Source organism: Aspergillus brunneoviolaceus (genome assembly GCF_003184695.1).
Source record: "Aspergillus brunneoviolaceus CBS 621.78 unplaced genomic scaffold BO95scaffold_13, whole genome shotgun sequence".
Taxonomy (NCBI): domain Eukaryota; kingdom Fungi; phylum Ascomycota; class Eurotiomycetes; order Eurotiales; family Aspergillaceae; genus Aspergillus; species Aspergillus brunneoviolaceus.
In genome coordinates, this window is record NW_020290743.1 from 333,417 (window position 1) to 350,286 (window position 16,870).

Sequence of the window (16,870 nt, forward strand, 5' to 3'; positions counted from 1 at the left end):
CCTGCCTCTTCTGAGGAATGCTGTATGGTAGATCCACGAGGATTGGAAACGGAGACAATCTCTCGTTTTCCTTTTCACAAGCAACGTACTGAAGTTATATACCACAGTCTAGTCTTCATATAATAGTATTCAAAAGTCTGATAGATATCGTGTTGCAGATATGTAATACTTCTTATCCCCTGGGCATAACGATAAAAGTCGAAGTTATGATACGCTTTAACAGCTGGTAATTAATTTAGTAATATACAGTATCCTGCTACTTTGCAAGGTTGCTGATGTCTGAATTATATGCTAGCGTATAGACAAAGAGGATAAATGGTGATTTGGATAAGTCTTGACACGGTATTAGTCAGGCAAGCTAGCCAGAAGACTCAGGAGTAGGGGCTTAGGGTTCCATCAACCTCATGACTTTCTTTGGGCTTGCGGGGTACTTTTATAGATGTAACCTTCCCCCGCCGCTTTCGCTCGTTTCCAGTTCATACTCAGCTTTCCTCAAATCTTCGTAGACTAACCCCAACCAATAATAAACTAACTGAAGTCAATTCTATCAACCACAAGATGCGTATTAGCAGAACCCTCTCCTTGAATCTCTACCCTGGCCAGATCAGGGTGGCCACCATCTGCCGCACCGCGGGCCGACTTTCTCTTTACGCCGGTCGCGTGTCATTCCCTGCTTCCTCAACCGCAATTTACTTGCTAAGCACAATCAGTGCCGCCTACCTCAGGCGACGGTGATGAAAAGCTCATAAAACCATCTAGCGAATTCCCACCATGCAGACCAGTGAGAACTATGCGGACCGGCTGGAAAGAAAGCTGCAAGCCGACGGTTTCAAGGTCTGAACGTTTGTGGTCTACCGGTGCATCTACCAAAGCGAATCCGACCGGGCACAGTTCATGGGTCGGTTCTCTCCACCGAAAGTTATAAGTTATAATTGAAATGTACCATTTTATCTCCACTCAATCAAGACTGTCAACCTCTCTAAAATGATCATACTTCGTAACTTATTTACCTAGCCACCATTGTGTTAATGGAGCCTTTGTGTAGAAGGCTCAGATCCCACTATTTGGCGGGTTAGAGCCTTGTCAAGTGGTGTAGTTCTAGACACATTTCGGCCCACAGCTCTACAAGATCCGTCCTTTGACGGCGCGAGCGCGGCACACCTCCGAGAGCATTTTGAAAAGTGGGCGGCAGCAGCAGCCCGCGACGAGCATGGGATGATACTCGAGGATGCGCGCATACGAACAACATCCCGATATCGCTTCATCATTGAAGTGCACCAAGAGGCCGTGGAGTCCGTCCTGAGCGCGCCGGACCCGACAGATCCGGAGAGCTCCCTGAACAAGACCGGGGTTGTGCCCCTGGTTAACAGCGAGTGGGACCCAGAGGAGCAGGACTCGGAGGACGACACTCACTACCCGCCGATTGAAGGGTGCACTTTGTTTAACGTCGGCTGGCTGAATCTGCTATACGAAGATGCGGAACTGAACGCCTTCTCTGAGCTGAATAACTTCCACTGGGATGATTATTACAAGCGTCCCCCTGAAATCATTGACCTTGAATCTTTCGGGCGAGCGTGTGGGAAGACGAGGGATGGGGAGGGGGAGACGAGAGGTGGATGATGTGTCGAATGTATCTATGCACTCATTCGTAAGTTCCATGAAGTGAGTCTGAGCAAGACTTTGCTGTTACTGGTGTCATTGGCGGTGTTCTGTACCAGTTCCTGTACCCAGTAGAATACCTGATCTGGGCCAGAGAGTCGGGTCAGGGTCTTTCCCACCCGAACGAAACTTGTAAAGCTGAGAGTTTCGTCGTAACTCTCTCGTCATTAGCTGGCGGGCCCCCGAAATCGACGGCTCCGTTTTTGTGCACCGCTACTCGAACACTTCTTGTCTCACTATCGGCTACAAATGTTAAAATTATTCTATTGTTCCGCAGGTCTTGACCCTTCGTTGTTTTACATCGTTTAAAACCAAGACACAGAAACTCTAACCAGCATTGTAAATTACGTCTTCGACGCACTCAACGACCCTAGGACTGACCCATGATCAGCGTTGACGCTTGCACTTGCCGGGCTGTGTTTCAGGTGGCTATCAGTTTCACTTAAAGTTATCGGATCTGCCCCTCAATTGTCTGCCTTCTTGACTTCCCTTTCGATCGGCCAGACCCTGAATTCGGAAGTTATCTTATAGGTAGCATGATAGACATGCGGCCGCTTCAAGTCAAACATATACAGCACTGACTCACAATTCCCACTGCCTGACATGTCTCTCCTCGCCTTGCATACAAGACTCGTCCTCTATTTCTCCATTTGATGGATAACTTCCGCTAACCGTACTAGGGGACCCGTCGTTCGAGGGTGCGACCGCCGCCGGCCTGCGCCCACAATTCCGGCAGTGGGCCGCAGCGGCCGCCTAAGGAAGAGCACGGATGGGATCCCGAACAGGCCCTCCAGCGATTGCCGTGCCGGTACCGCTGATTTATCCAGGTTTCACCGGCGACGTCGAAGTCGGTATCAAAGGAGCCCGCTCTGTGGGAACAGGAGGTAACCAAGCTCGAACTCGAGCGCCAGATCGGGGGCGAGACCGGGTAGCTCCGTATCGTCAATACTTATTGGGTTCCGAAGAACACAACGAGCCCCAGAACCGAGACGAGCCGCCGATTGAAGGGTGTACCCTGCGGGAGATCGAGTTGTACAATCTCCTCTACGACCAGGCGCAGCTGCCTGGTTTCTGGTTTCTGCATGACTTACCTAGTCTTTGGCGACTAATACGAGCGGCCCCCGGCCATCGTGGATGTTGCATGTTCTGCGTTGGCGTGGGGACGTACTAAGGATGGGTAAGGTGAAAGAAAAGAGAGCTGAGAAGTGTAGGCGGAGGTGCTCGGGCGTTCTCTTCACTTCAGCTTGACATGGATAGGACCTTGGTCAACTCGCGCTCTGACTCCTTGCACTCAGTTGACCCATTCATGCCATTGGATGTATTGCAAAGACCCGCCTGCGGAATGATTTTTGGGCTGAAATCATGTGCGGATGGGGAGCCATTAAATAACACTATACCCGAGTTCCGACGACCACAACTCGAAGAAAAAACATTATAAATCCAGTATAAGCCCACACCTGTCAGCATTCATCTGCAGGAATATCTGCACCTTAGTCGTTCCAGTTGGTCGCCGGCGGCCAGACTCCGCTCCCGACTGAAGTGGAGTGGGGCCATATCGAGCAAACACCTGGCGATCTGATTGGTGCGTCCATACGAGCGGACCAATCAGAAAAAGTCTCGTATACCAGCCCTACTGGTAGGCAAACTTCACGATCCATGATCACAACAACTCAGCTTTTGTTCATCAGGCAGCAAGATGAAGAAGGAATCCTACTTAAAGTGATTATATGACTGCCAGCGGTAGTTCTCCTACTTCTTCATCTCTATCTTCGATACCCACCGCCACCATGACGCAGTGCAAAGGTACATTATCCAAGTTATATTGGCTGTAAAGGAATTCAATACCTGACAACTCATTAGCTTTAACAACACCAGACACGATGTGGACCTTCTGTCCCTCCATCGGCGCTGCGTACTTGTTTACCGTGCTCTTCGCCCTGACGACCCTCGCCCACCTTGCACAGGCGATCCTGCATCGAAAATTCTACAGTTGGGTGATCGTCATGTCCGGTCTCATCCAGACGGTGACCTACATCTTTCGCATTCTCAGCATCCTGCATCAAGCTAGCTACACCGACTACGCGGCGTGGTTTGTGCTGATTCTGATCGCACCCCTCTGGACCAACGCCTTCGTCTACATGGTCATGGGCCGTATGGTGTGGAACTTCACCGATGACGCGCGTGTCCTACGCGTGCGACCCTGGCATTTTGGTATCTTCTTCGTGGCTCTAGACATAATGTATGGCTCTCTGTAGTGGGTTTCAGAAGCCGACACTGACAATGCAATAGTGCATTCATCGTCCAAGTCTACGGAGCCGCCCAAGCAGCCGGCAACAACGTCTCCTACAGCACGGAAATGACGGGCTTACACATATACATGGCCGGGGTCGGCGTGCAGCAGCTCTTCGTCCTCGTGTTCGTGGTCTGTGGCGTGGCCTTCCACCGCAAGTTGCTACAGCAGCGGCGCTCGGACGCGAAAAAGGCATTGCTCTTACTCTATGTGCTCTATACATGTCTTGCCCTGATTACGGTAAGCATTCTTTCTCTCATGGTGCAAAGAAAGACGACTGATAAGCAGTAGATGCGGATTATCTTCCGGCTGTGTGAGTACGCGCAGGGCCTCGACAGCGAGATTCCCGCCCATGAGGCGTACCAGTACTGCCTTGACTCTTTGCCGATGCTGTTGGCACTTGTACTGCTCAATGTGGTGCACCCCGGTCGGATTATGCCGGGCAAGGAGAGTAATATGCCGAGTCGGAAGCAGCGTAAGAAGATGGGTGTGACCAGTAAGAAGGAGATGCCGAGTGATGATATGGTTCGCTTGGGAGAGTGCTGAGGCGTGTCGCTTTTGTTGATTAGACGGCGTGTATAATAGATGGATGTGGAGATTCAGCCTTGGTATCTTCTCACGCTCCTTATCTTTCAAGATATTGGAGACTATGTATGTTGGTGAGTTGGGTATAGTTCGACTTGGAATAGATTCATTGACTGTAAGCTTGCTATAAATAACCCAACCGGCTTCACCGATCGACTAACCTAAAGCGGTCAAGTTTCGACATGTGACCCAGGTGATTGTCGATAAGATCGCCAGCATCGGTCCACACTTTCACCATCTCACTCGTCAGCCCGGCTCGATACCAATGAACCGCTTTAGAACCCAACGCACCTACACCTACTAGATCGATGCCCCGAGTTGCCCCGGGACAACGGAAGCGGTCGTATCGTCCCAAGACGCGCACCGGCTGCTTGACCTGCAAGTAAGTGCACCCCACAAGTCAATAAGATCCCTGCTGACCGAACTTAGGAGTGAGTGAGATTGGTAATTTTAGATCATACCATTGTCTAGCAATGATTGACTGAAGAAAGCAGAGCGCCGCGTCAAGTGCACCGAAGAGCGCCCGGCCTGTCTGCGCTGTACCTCAACCGGCCGAGTGTGCGACGGCTACGAGGCTCCGCCCCCATCGCCCTCGTCTAGCCTCACGACATTACGATCAAACGCATTCACAAGGCCTCTCATCTCCCGGTCGCTCGGTGATGATCTACTCATCTCCGACCGAGAGCGTCGCTCGTTCCAGTTTTTTATAGCCAAGACTGCCCCACAGCTGGCCGGCGACTTCGAATGTGTCTTCTGGGAACGCCTGCTACTGCAGTCTGCGCACCACGAGCCGGCCATCCGCCATGTCACTGTTGCATTGGGCTCGCTGCATGAGCGCCTGGAGCGTGATGCGGGCACTGTCTACCAAACCGGCACCCAGATCATGCACGACTCCTTTGCTTTGCGACAGTACCTATGCGCCATGCGTTGTCTGATGCCGGCGCCGGGCGGCTCACAGCCCCTTGACGTCTGCTTAATGTCTTGTATTCTATTCGCTTGCTTCGAGGTACGTGTGTCTAGATATCTCGTGTAATAAAATGTGCGTACTAGCTAAGCCAAAGGCAATGCGCGGCCAATACGGCTCGGCTATCGCTCACATCACCAGCGGACTAAAAATCCTTGATGAACTTCGAGCCAATCCATTCGACAAATCCACAGCTCTGAGCAAAGGTCGCATGCCGTATGTTCCCATCGACGTGGTGTGTGGCCTCTTTACTCGCCTGCAGGCGCAAATCATTGTGGTACGGTGCTCATCCGCGGCATGAGTAGAGGAATGCGGTTGCTAATCTTAAGAGTGCTACAGACCGTCCACCGTATGAGTGCAGCGCGTGCTAACATCTGGCCTGAGCTGGTCATTGAGCTGGACAGACCCATCGTGTTCCACTCTTTAGCCGACGCGCGCGAGACCCTCGAAATTTACACGTATTACTACCGGCAGCGCAATATGGGGCTGCAAGCCGAACGTACGAAGGCGGAGCAACATTCTCCTTTCACAAGATCTATAGAGCTGCTGAATGGGTTAAGTCACGCGGCAGTTGCTCTGCGTGACGTCTCGATCTCCCTGCTGGATCGCTGGTCTACCGCACTAGACGACTTCCTGCGTGAGCGCAGTGCTCCCTTGACGGACCGCGAGCGGCGCGCTCTTGCAGTGCTCCAGCTACGTAAGATCGACTGCTTGATTTCGCTAGATATCTTCGAACCTGCGGGTCAGGCCGAGGCAGGCGACAATGTCGACTGGGACAAGTATTGTGGCCTTTTCGAAAAGATGGTTACCCTAGGCGAGTCCATTGTGGGGTTCTCCCCAATCCTTTCTCCATTTCATCCCTCAGACGCGGCTTCCTCTTCTCCTTTACCAACTCCTAAAACCTTTTCGCTCGATCTCGGCATTATCGCAGCCATGTTCAACGTCGCCGTGCGGTGCCGTGACCCTCACATCCGCCGGCGAGCTGTACGGGTGCTTCGTACCTCTGCGGCTCAGGAAGGCGTGTGGAACAGTGCCGTCGTGGCGGCGATCGCGGATAAGTGGATTGAGATTGAAGAGGAGGGTTTAGATGTTGTTTCGAGTTGTGCCGATGTGCCTGCTGTCGTACGAGTGTCGGACTTCCTGCCCGTGTTCGATGGCGAGGAACCCACCGCGTCGGTCTATTATAGGCACTCAGCTGCGTTCAATGCTGGGGGTGTACGAAAAGAAGTCTTCAGGTGGTAACGATTGCTTGGCTTTGACGACCAGACTCCAAGAGTTTTCTGTGCCTCAAAACCTGTTGCCGTAATATCTAACCCACTTGCGCTTTTGTGATATTTGAAATCCCCTGGTCGCTGAACTTGAGTTCAAAGGAGGCTTTCCGCGGTTTAAGGGTCTGCGACTTGATTCGTGATCCAAATTGACAGCCCCGTCAGCAGCAAGCTTTGCCAAACAACAACCCTGAAACTGACACACTCAGACAGAGTTTCTACAAACTCCAGCAACGAAGTCAAACTTTCCACCTTGCGCCTCCCCTACTATACTGACAGGCCACAATGCAATGATCCTGTCATGACGCAACCCTTGCCATCCAGCTATATTATATGCTCACCACAGCGATATCGAGGAAACCGAACCGACTCTCCTTCCCATCGCTACAATAAAACCCTCATCTTCCTGCTTTCCATCCCACGAAATCCTCCAAAACCTCGTCAAAGGTCTGCGCCCACAATGCCAGATCCAAACGACCAAGCCTTTTTCTACATGCGCTGGAACGACTCCGAACATCCACTCAATGCCAACGACAATCAAGAATCCCGGATGCTTGCCGCGGAGTTCCATGGAGATGCCCCTGTAGACGAGGAGCGTACCTCACCGCAACGATCTGAAATCGATCCTGGAATTACGGCAGGGAGGGCATCCCCCATCCCGACTACGATGCCGCATTCTCACGGGCAGGATCACGTGTACATCACATACTGGCATAATTGGCCGGATGATGGCTAAAAGGCAATTCAAACGTACGATAATTCTTGGGGCTTTGCTGGCGATGGTAGGGAGGGAAAGATTCTCAAGAGGAAAGCGAATGGTAAAGTTCGCAGCGCGGGGGGGCAGGATGTGTGTGCCGCATTTTGTTCTTGTTTCACGTTTTATCTTCTCGTGCTATTCTGCAAATAGACTGTGACAGATAAAGCAGAGATGCACATCATGCGCATAAAGATCAACAACAGAAGAAGGTGATAAAAGTCATGAACAGCAGTTATGATATGATGGTACAAGAGTCAGCGACAAGTAAGCTGTTACCTGGCAAAACGCTTTGTCCTGTGTAGTTTTATCCTAGAGGGCGTATAGATGGTATTCGGCATTGTGCAGCGTAGCCACGCTTGGCCTTCTTCTACTCACCGTTCTCCCTCAGACGCATATTTGGCGTCAACGAGTTAAAAACCCGGCAAAAGAGTGTAGGTGGTTCTGCTGCTCTTCTCTCGATCCGGCCCAACTGCGAGCACCAAAAGAGTTCAACGGCAAAACTGTCGATCTGTAATAACATGTCAAGTGTGCTCGTGATGCTCCCATTGACAAACAAAGCTACCACGAGATTCATTCCAGTTATTCGTCTTTGAAGGCATAACTTATGTCACCGTAGTGAAGGCTCTTTCTGCTATCTGATCCGTTCTTTCCTTGGTCGATTCTTGCACTTTGTTGAAGAATGAGGACTAGAGGTAGTTGACATGGCTTCAAAGACCAAAGCAAAGACGAGTACCTGGACCCCGGGATCCAGCCCTGGTACAGCAGCCGGGGCATCCCTACCGCCGGGGCTATCTGCTGCATGGGCCCCCTGGCACGGGCAAGTCGAGTCTGTGCTTCGCCATCGCCGGCCACCTGGGCCTGGACCTGTACCTGCTGCACCTGTCGCAGAAGGAGCTCACGGACAACCAGCTGGCCCGGCTCTTCCGCAGCCTGCCGTTCCGGTGCATAGTCTTCATCGAGGACGTGGACTGCGTGGCGGTCGCGCAGGAACGGGCAGACGACGGCAGCGGCGGTGCCGGTGGCAAGGAGGCATCGACGACGACCGGGGTCACTCTCGGGCCGGGCCTGCTTAATGCCATCGACGGCGTCAGTGCCGGCGAGGACCGCATCCTGATCATGACCACCAACCATGTCGAGAAGCTGGATGCCGCGCTCCGCCGCCACGGCCGCGTGGACATGACCATCGCCTACGGGTATTCCCAGACCCCCGAGGTCGTGAGCCTCTTCAAGTCGATCTACGCCTCCACGGACACGGACACCCCGAGCTTTGCGCCGCCAGTCACGCCAAATTTGTCGTCGCTTGACGCCCTGGCAAGCGAGTTCACGACGCTGGTGCCCTCCGGCGAGTTCAGTGGGGCCGAAATTCAGGGGCATCTGCTGGACCACAAGATGAGCCCGCAGTTCGCCATCCAGGGGGTCCCAGAGTGGCTGGAGAAAACAGAGGAGATGCGCAAGGGACGCAGGCCAGTGAAGGATGAGATGACGACGGGGAAGAAGGATGCGTAGGAGGCTGACGCAGCGGCCGCCAAGTGCACGGAGCAGTCTGCCGCTTCTGCGGATGCGGAGTCGGAGTCAGATGGGATTTTCAGTGATTGCTCCGAGATTGCTGCTCCCTCTTGAGGTTTCCTATCGTTAGGCAGACCACTCGGCTTCCGTGTAGGGGGGAAATTATACACATTTATACATCAGATATAGCTGGATGCTCGAAAATGTTAAAGTTCCATGTTTTGTTAGATCTATCTTTTCCTTTGATTTTGATCCGGCGACTCACCTTGAACCCAGCACTACAGATCGCGTAGGGGGCCAAAGGGCCCCCCGGCTCATTCTTGTAGGTCTATCCATCATGACAGTCTTGTGAACATTCCAAGACATCCCACCTCGGCCTCGGCCTCGGGCTCCGCATGTACGAGCTCCGCGGCTTTCGACCTCCTCAACGGCCACAGCAAGTGCCACATCCGCGAGGGCGGCGACGGGAAGACGCACCTCCGCGGCGAAACGGAGGTGCTGGCGCACGGCCGCGTGCGGGTGCGGCCCATTGCCACGAAAGCCTGCTGGAGCTTGGATGAGTTCCTCGCGCATCTCCGTGGGCGGTTGGCGTTGCGCGCCACGGGGACTTCGACGGTGCATGAGCTGAGTTCGCGGACGCATGCCGTGCTGGAGGTGGACGTGGTGTACCGCGCGCTGCTGGCGGCCAGGGAGACGGTCGTGGAGCGCGAGTCGGAGTTCGTCCCTGTTGCGAAGCGGGCGACGGATGTTTATCTGGAGGAAAGTTTGAAGGGGTTGGTGAAGAATGAGGCGAGGAAGTACGTCCCTAATCCTGGTTATCGGGTGGATCAGGCGAGGATTGACGAGGCAGAGGCTAGAAAGGCGGAATTCTTGGGGTATGTGGAGGATGCAGTGAGGACGGTGGAGGAGGTGATGAAGATGGCGGGACATGCCTGCCTTGGGGGCAAGTTGGTGTCGGTGGATCTGGCGGGGTCGGAGTTCTATCATGATAAGAGTATTGCGGCGGTGCCGCGATTGCCGCGATTGAAACCGTCTTCCCAGGAGCAGCGCACGGGCAGGCAGATTAACACGGATCTGCTCGCGCTGAAGGAGGTGATTCGTGCCAGGGCTGCGAGGGCGGCCAGGATACCGTATCGGTCTTCGCCGCTTACGATGGTGCTGAGGGAGCATTTTCAGGGGACGACGGGTGGGGATGAGAAGGGCGGTTCTTGTTCAAGGATGATTTTGACAGTTTCGCCGGCTTTGGGTCAGGCGGCGGCCACAGTCAATACGTTGAAGTATGGGAATTTGGTTGGGATGGTGGATCTTGGTAAGTAGACAAGAGGGTACAAATGACAATTTAGACATTAGATGGACTTGGGAGTGGAATTCGCCTAGAACCGGACTTCGGACCAAATGTACGATCAAGTGCATCACGAATTGGCAAGACCTCGGATTGCTGACTCTCTACAGTACTGAACGCTGGTAGGATTGTAAGATCCATCTCTCTAGACTTAATTTCATTTGCAAGACATGCCGGGATCAATGCGCACGGATCTTCATTTCAGATTGACACAAATCATGACTCGCAGACTCACAACAGTGATTCAACAAGAACAGCACCTATCTGCAAGGGGGACTCTGCAACCCACAAATCAACATGTACATTCCTCTTTCCACCTAGCACCCCCTTTTTACCCCAGACTCCACTCATCACATCCAGCATTTAACCGCAAATGTGAGCACCGCCGGAGATTTGGTAGCCTAGAGACCACGGTCAGTACCTCTTACCCTTGCCCCCCAAGTACACCACAGTACTCACCACTAGCATCATACAAGAAACCATCGCTGTGGATATAGACATCTATATCACATCATCATCTGTCTATTCAACGAGCTGCATCGTACGAAGCAAAGAACATACCGCCGTAGCTTGAGGGCCAGGTGTAGGTGACCGAGTTCTTGGAGCAGACGCTGCTGTCGACCCAGAAGAAGCCCCAGCCGCCGCCGATGGTGACAGAGCCACCGTTCTTGAGCTGGATGTCGGATCCCTGGTTGTCCTGGATCCAGCCGTTCTTGCCGTAGTTGTTGTGGAAATGGGTGGCGGACACGCCCAGGGCGGAGACGAGGAGGACGGCGGTGGACTTGAGGAAGTGCATGATGATCAGAATGATTCCGTGTAGAGACTTGTAGAAGAGGATGGTGATGATAGTTGTGATGAGACGATCTTCTCGATGGGTCGTCCAGAGGTTTATATAGTTTTCCAGCCAGATTGAGGGCCCTGAACCATTGCAGCTGTCCGTGACGGCCCCACATTCTTCCCAGTGAGAGGCGCCCGTCTGACTCTCGCTTCGCTCGCTTACCCGCAGAACCGTCCAAGTGTAAACTGCACACTGCGGAAATTCCCGCAAAGGTGAGGTAGACATGATTCCTAAGTGACCAAACACGAGGATCGTCGGGGTCGAGCCGCACCGGGAAAGCATGCAGGGTTCAGCTGGACGAGGCTAGACCAACGCTAATCATGCAGGGTCAGTCTTGGACTCAGTGAGTATCTTGTGGGCTAGCAAACTAATCGATCATGCTAACCATTTCTGGAAAATCTTCTCTTCCTTACTGCCGGATCCAGGTCGTCACGAGACGCGCCCGTCCTGAAGGGGTTTCCCCAGACTGCCTGAATTGGGCTGGACTATGCTGACATGCGTCTATAGCCGCCGCCACAATTCCCCAAATCGAATCGTCAGCGCACGCGTAAGGCAGGGGTCGTGGTTTTGCTCTCATCTTGTGGAAGAGTGCGCTCGTATTATCTGTTCGAGAACTGCTGCAAGGCGTCCAAAGGGAACTCGTATCGGTAGGTGAGATTGGCCTGTTTGAAGCGAATAGCTGTAATATCCGGGGAACGGAGTCGAGATGCACCTTATTTCAGTGTGTGGGGGTTGCTTAGCCCAATCAAGACTAGACAAGCCTTCTAGTCCCGGATCATCCAATTGGCTAATTTGGAGAGTGAGACATTCATCGAGAGAAGAGGCGATCTAGATGGGGACGATGTAACCTTGTTTCGAGTTTACCTCAGGCCTGGGGTAGAAGAGTTCCCTCGACGATGACCGATGTCGAGGGTGATTGTTTAGGGATTCGCAGGCCGATGGTGCGCAAGAATTAAAGGCAGTAGCAATGTGAGATTGACAGAAATATCGTCTCATCATCCGACAAGTAAAATCAAAGAGACACCGGAACCGCAGTAGGCGATCAAACAAACCAGCCTGGAGCCCTGTGTATACTGACCACATAGCACGTGGTGGCTACTGACTTCGTGTTAGTCTCAGACTGTCTCTTACCCCGCGGAGCGACTATTCACATGCTGCAGCTAGGGCTCGGGTCTGGCTTTCATTCTGCAAACAAACAGCCACCCAACCTAAAGCATCATCAGCTCTTCATTCTTTGTAGTCATCTTCTCATGCAATTACTAATCGCGTTGTCGCACTTTCTCTTACATGGAAATCATCGTCGACAACCCTCAGTCACAGGAGCGAAAATCCCGATATTTTTGTGATTCCAATTTCCGAATTAGGAAGCTGAGCGCCTTGCAGCATGCAGGCTTGGATTAACTGCATGTCGACGACAAAAGGTAAGACAAACAATCTAGGAAGAGGTGGTCTAGACGCCCGCTCCATCGAAAGCAAACCACCAGCAACCATTCTGATTCTCTTGAACGATCCCGGCGTACAATTTCTACGGTCAATGCTTAGTGACACAAGGCAGATTGAGCGTTGTGTGTCGCATGTAGACATCCTCTCGGAAGGTTTCAGCATAGCAAGTAAAATATACAACTAGACCTTCAGGGTGGGAGGCCTAATTATCTCGTCAGCCTGGATGCGTTCCCGCATCGATGCGGGCGGTTTGCAAAGAACTTTCCTCGCTGGTGCTAAACAACATCCTGTGAATGTGAGATTGGAGCCTGCCTACCCAGCACATCCCTTTTTGAGGAAAGGATTATATACTACGATCATGGTACAAATAAGGCTGTGGACTAACGACTACCTGGGATCCGTATGAAAAACGTGACCGCCCTGCCTAACGAAGTAATGTTATCACATTCTACACGGATTATGCTCGATAACCTTCTATAGGTCATTTTTTGTTTTTCAGTGCTTTCAGCGTTTATCTTTGTTGATGCTTCACTAGTTTGATCTTTCTGTCAGTGGTCTTGGTTAATTACCTCGATCGGAGCCGTTCTATTAGCACAGCATATTTTTTGAATGGCGACCAGACCATGCGCATGGAAGTCATTCATATAATGCTCACTAGCTTCTTGATATGTTTCAAAGCATCGGTGCTACTTGTTCAAGAATTAATTAATATACGCGCAGATGTTGGCACATGCGACCGTGTTCTAGAATAGCTGATCTGGTCAAATAGGCGGCTTGTCACTCAAATCAAGATCTTGAATCACTCATGCGAATGCCATAATTTGCATATCATATGCTTAGCACTTCTTTAACAACATCAATTCGTGCTATAGAGCTGCTATCAGCGTCGGACTTTTCTGATGCTCGCCATGGCCATTTTGCAATCATTCGATTTTGCAGGGAGCTGCCTGTCTTGGCAAGCATGGCTACAGCTTCCCTATCATTATGGCACGCGAGAGCTTAACGTACTTGATCAACTATTCACTCATTCAAATAACTTCTGTCAACACTAACAATGTTACTCGGCTTATTGAGACGAATGCAAAGTCCTTCGACAGAGTCTTTCTACCTCCGGCCAAAGCACACATTACTATATCCGTCATTTTTTTGCCACAGCGCATCTACGGCCCATTACTGGTATCTCTACACCTTTCATGGTCGAGCGTTCTTCTGGGAATTTTACGCTCAACCTCTAGTATGAAAATAGAACCAAGAGGCCCCTAATGATAATATATTCGATATTTGACTTCCAGCGATGGAATGTGAGGCATGCAGTTAGCAACGTTTAGAACTGAGTGGCTGTGTTGCATAAGATATATAACTCCCGCACCCACGTCTTTTTCCATCACTACATAGCGGGCCGAGGGGGTAAGTTACAGTGGTTGTACTGCGGTTTGCTCCGGTTATATAGAGTTATAATAAAATTATATAAAGTTCTGACTAATTATAAGCCCTTTAAATCTAGGAGTACTAATCTTTATATAAATAATAGATTATATTAAAACTATATCTTTTTTACTAGATCTAAAGTAGTTTTTATACTATTTACTATTATAATATATTTTAATCTTAGAGTTATACTAACTGTTGTATACTTATTTATAATAATAATTTAAACTATTATTATAACTGTTTTATTCTGTAAACTAAGGTATAAATAAGTATAATCTTATCCAAATCTTACTAAAAATAGGTATTACCTTATCGAAATCTTACTGAAAATAGATATTATCTTATTAAAATCTTACTAAAAATAAATATTATCTTATTAAAATCTTACTTTATTATTTACTTTTTTCTTAATATAGCCTTTCTAATTTTTTATATATATAATTATTTACTGAAGGCTAAAATCTTTTTTTTATATAATATATTTTAACTTTTATATTTTTTATTATTTATTTTTTTATTTTTTATACCAATCTTTCTTTATTTTCTTATTTTTTTTATTAATTTTTTTTTATCTTTTTATCCTCTGCACTAATCTTTTTATTTTTTTTAAATATATTTTAAAGTCTGTATTTTTAATATTTTTAATATCTATCTTCTTTTATCTGCAAGTAAGGTAAGTAAAATTAAGTTTTAATATTTATTTAAGTTTTAAAACTAAGATTTTAATATCTTTTTATAAGTAGTTTTTAAAATTATAAAACAACGCTCAGCAATCTTCTATAATATATAATAATATTCTTTTTTTTTATTATAATATATAGTAATCTTTTATAATATATAGTAATTCTCTATAATATCTAGTAATATAGCCAGACTATATAGTAAGTTAATCTATTTATTAGTTATATATAGAGGACTTCTAAATAATATATATTTAAATAATAGTAATAGAAACAAAAATAAATAAGTAATAAAATTTAATCTTAAAGAAGAATATATAGAATTATAAAAGATATTATATTTAACTTTATATAAATTATAGTTTAACTGGCTGAAGTTATTATTAGTTAAGCTATATTAAATTAAACTATAAAATAATTACTTAAAATATATAAAAAAAAAAGATATTTTACTAAAAATAGTATAGAAGTATCTAGTCTATAGTAAGATAAATAAACAGTAATAATTCTTAATACTTATTTTAGATAAGTAGAACTAAAATAAAGCTGACTATCTTACTTACTTTTTATAGATAATAAAATATATTAATAAAATAAATTATAAAAATATTTTCTTTCAGCGGAATATAAGCAATAACAAAAAGGAAAAGACTATCTAAAAGATTTATATTATTCTTATTATAATATATTTATCTAGTTAAATTAATTAAAAGTCAGAAGGAACCTCTGTCTTTAGAACTATTTATTTTAAAAATAAATTAAATAACTAAGAATATTAGATATTAGACTAATATAAAGAACTCCTATAGAAGATATAAACCTATATAAAACTAGAAAATTAGATTGTTATATTAAAAAAAAAAGAAAGATAAATATAGAAAAAATAGTAACAGAGCTATTAAATAATATAAAAAACTTAAAAATCAGAGTTTTTAAATTAGATTTTAGTAAAAATAAGCTTTAGTAGCAAGCTAAGATCTTAAATAGAAAAAAATAGTTATAATTCTTTTATAAATTAAATATTTATAATCCGACTAAGCCTTTCTAGTTAGTAGTAAAAATAAATTAAATATTAACTTTAAATAAGCTAAAAGATTTTATTAAAGCTAAAAAACTTATTAAAAAAATAAATAAAAGTAAGAATAAGAATAATTTTAAAAAGTTTAATAAAAATATTAGAAATAATATTTTTAAAGTATTAAAGTACTTAGTTATATCCGATTTTAAAGCTTTACTAACAATAAGTAAAAAAGATAATCTAATAGAAATTATTTCTAAAAAGTTTAAAAAGCTGAAGCAAATCTAGTAGTCTATTAATAATTTTAATTATTAAAAAGAAAATTATTTAAAAATCTGCTAAAATCTTAAGATTAAAGATTCGGAGTATTTATATTTACCGGATATAATTATATTTATAATATTAAAGTTCTAGTAATCTATTTGAATTTAGATTATTATTAAGATTATAATTAAGAAAATAATATAGAAAGTATTACTAGCAGATATAATTAGATTAGAAAAAATATAATAATTTATTAATATTATTTTTATAATAAGTAATTTAGAAGACTTTGGTATTAGGCTTTTATAATTAATTTTTAAAAATATATAGTATATTTTAGAAAAAAAACCAAGTCTGGAAATAAACTTACTGTAAAAAAATTAAAAAAGCTGATTCTAGTACTAGTATTATTATATTTAATTTATTAATAATAGACTAAGATTTTAAGTATTATAAAGTAGTTAGCACTGTATATATATTATAAAAAAATATAAAGTCGAAAGAATATTAAATAGATTAATAATAAGCTAACAGCTGACTATAAAATCTTTACTAAATAAAAATAATATTTAATAGTTGTATTAAGTAATTATAATATATTTAAGAGCTGCTATAATATTTTAGATATTAAAGCCTAGTATATATATAAATATAAAAATAAGTTTAAGAATAGAGAAAATTATCTAAAAAATTATTCTAATAATATTAAAGATTATTTTGGGCTTATTATTTTAAATAAAATTTATAATCTGTATAATAAAATGTTGGGAATATCTTAAGCTGTATAATAAATTAAAAATAACTTTAATTTTTTATTTATAATAA

The 16,870-nt window shown here is 45.9% G+C and overlaps 6 protein-coding genes across 6 annotated transcripts; 5 read left to right on the forward strand and 1 right to left on the reverse strand.

The window, feature by feature from the left end:
• Nucleotides 1–771: 771 nt before the first annotated feature.
• BO95DRAFT_460927 (uncharacterized protein) lies at nucleotides 772–2,416 on the forward strand (the record flags this gene model as incomplete). Its single annotated transcript, XM_025588780.1, has 4 exons — nucleotides 772–834; nucleotides 892–898; nucleotides 1,046–1,576; nucleotides 2,340–2,416. 4 exons carry the CDS (start codon nucleotides 772–774, stop codon nucleotides 2,414–2,416), a joined length of 678 nt encoding a protein of 225 aa, XP_025445194.1.
• Nucleotides 2,417–3,518: 1,102 nt separating this feature from the next.
• On the forward strand, nucleotides 3,519–4,532 carry BO95DRAFT_407826 (RTA1 domain-containing protein). Its single transcript, XM_025584083.1, has 3 exons — nucleotides 3,519–3,898; nucleotides 3,949–4,189; nucleotides 4,241–4,532. The coding sequence occupies exons 1-3, from the start codon at nucleotides 3,540–3,542 to the stop codon at nucleotides 4,493–4,495; spliced, it is 855 nt and encodes a 284-aa protein (XP_025445195.1). The 5' UTR covers nucleotides 3,519–3,539; the 3' UTR covers nucleotides 4,496–4,532.
• Nucleotides 4,533–5,452: 920 nt separating this feature from the next.
• On the forward strand, nucleotides 5,453–6,904 carry BO95DRAFT_44697 (uncharacterized protein). Its single transcript, XM_025587516.1, has 2 exons — nucleotides 5,453–5,775; nucleotides 5,838–6,904. Exons 1-2 carry the CDS (start codon nucleotides 5,572–5,574, stop codon nucleotides 6,738–6,740), a joined length of 1,107 nt encoding a protein of 368 aa, XP_025445196.1. The 5' UTR covers nucleotides 5,453–5,571; the 3' UTR covers nucleotides 6,741–6,904.
• A 1,387-nt stretch (nucleotides 6,905–8,291) lies between these two features.
• Nucleotides 8,292–9,029, forward strand: BO95DRAFT_356463 (P-loop containing nucleoside triphosphate hydrolase protein; the record flags this gene model as incomplete). Its single annotated transcript, XM_025582307.1, has 1 exon — nucleotides 8,292–9,029. A coding segment is annotated over one exon (738 nt), but the record flags the coding sequence as incomplete, so codon positions are not given.
• A 405-nt stretch (nucleotides 9,030–9,434) lies between these two features.
• On the forward strand, nucleotides 9,435–10,346 carry BO95DRAFT_356244 (kinesin family protein; the record flags this gene model as incomplete). The annotated part of the gene is made up of 1 exon (XM_025582293.1): nucleotides 9,435–10,346. A coding segment is annotated over one exon (912 nt), but the record flags the coding sequence as incomplete, so codon positions are not given.
• A 388-nt stretch (nucleotides 10,347–10,734) lies between these two features.
• BO95DRAFT_460930 (uncharacterized protein) lies at nucleotides 10,735–11,434 on the reverse strand (the record flags this gene model as incomplete). Its single annotated transcript, XM_025588781.1, has 3 exons — nucleotides 10,735–10,772; nucleotides 10,831–10,872; nucleotides 10,933–11,434. 3 exons carry the CDS (start codon nucleotides 11,432–11,434, stop codon nucleotides 10,735–10,737), a joined length of 582 nt encoding a protein of 193 aa, XP_025445199.1.
• Nucleotides 11,435–16,870: the final 5,436 nt, after the last annotated feature.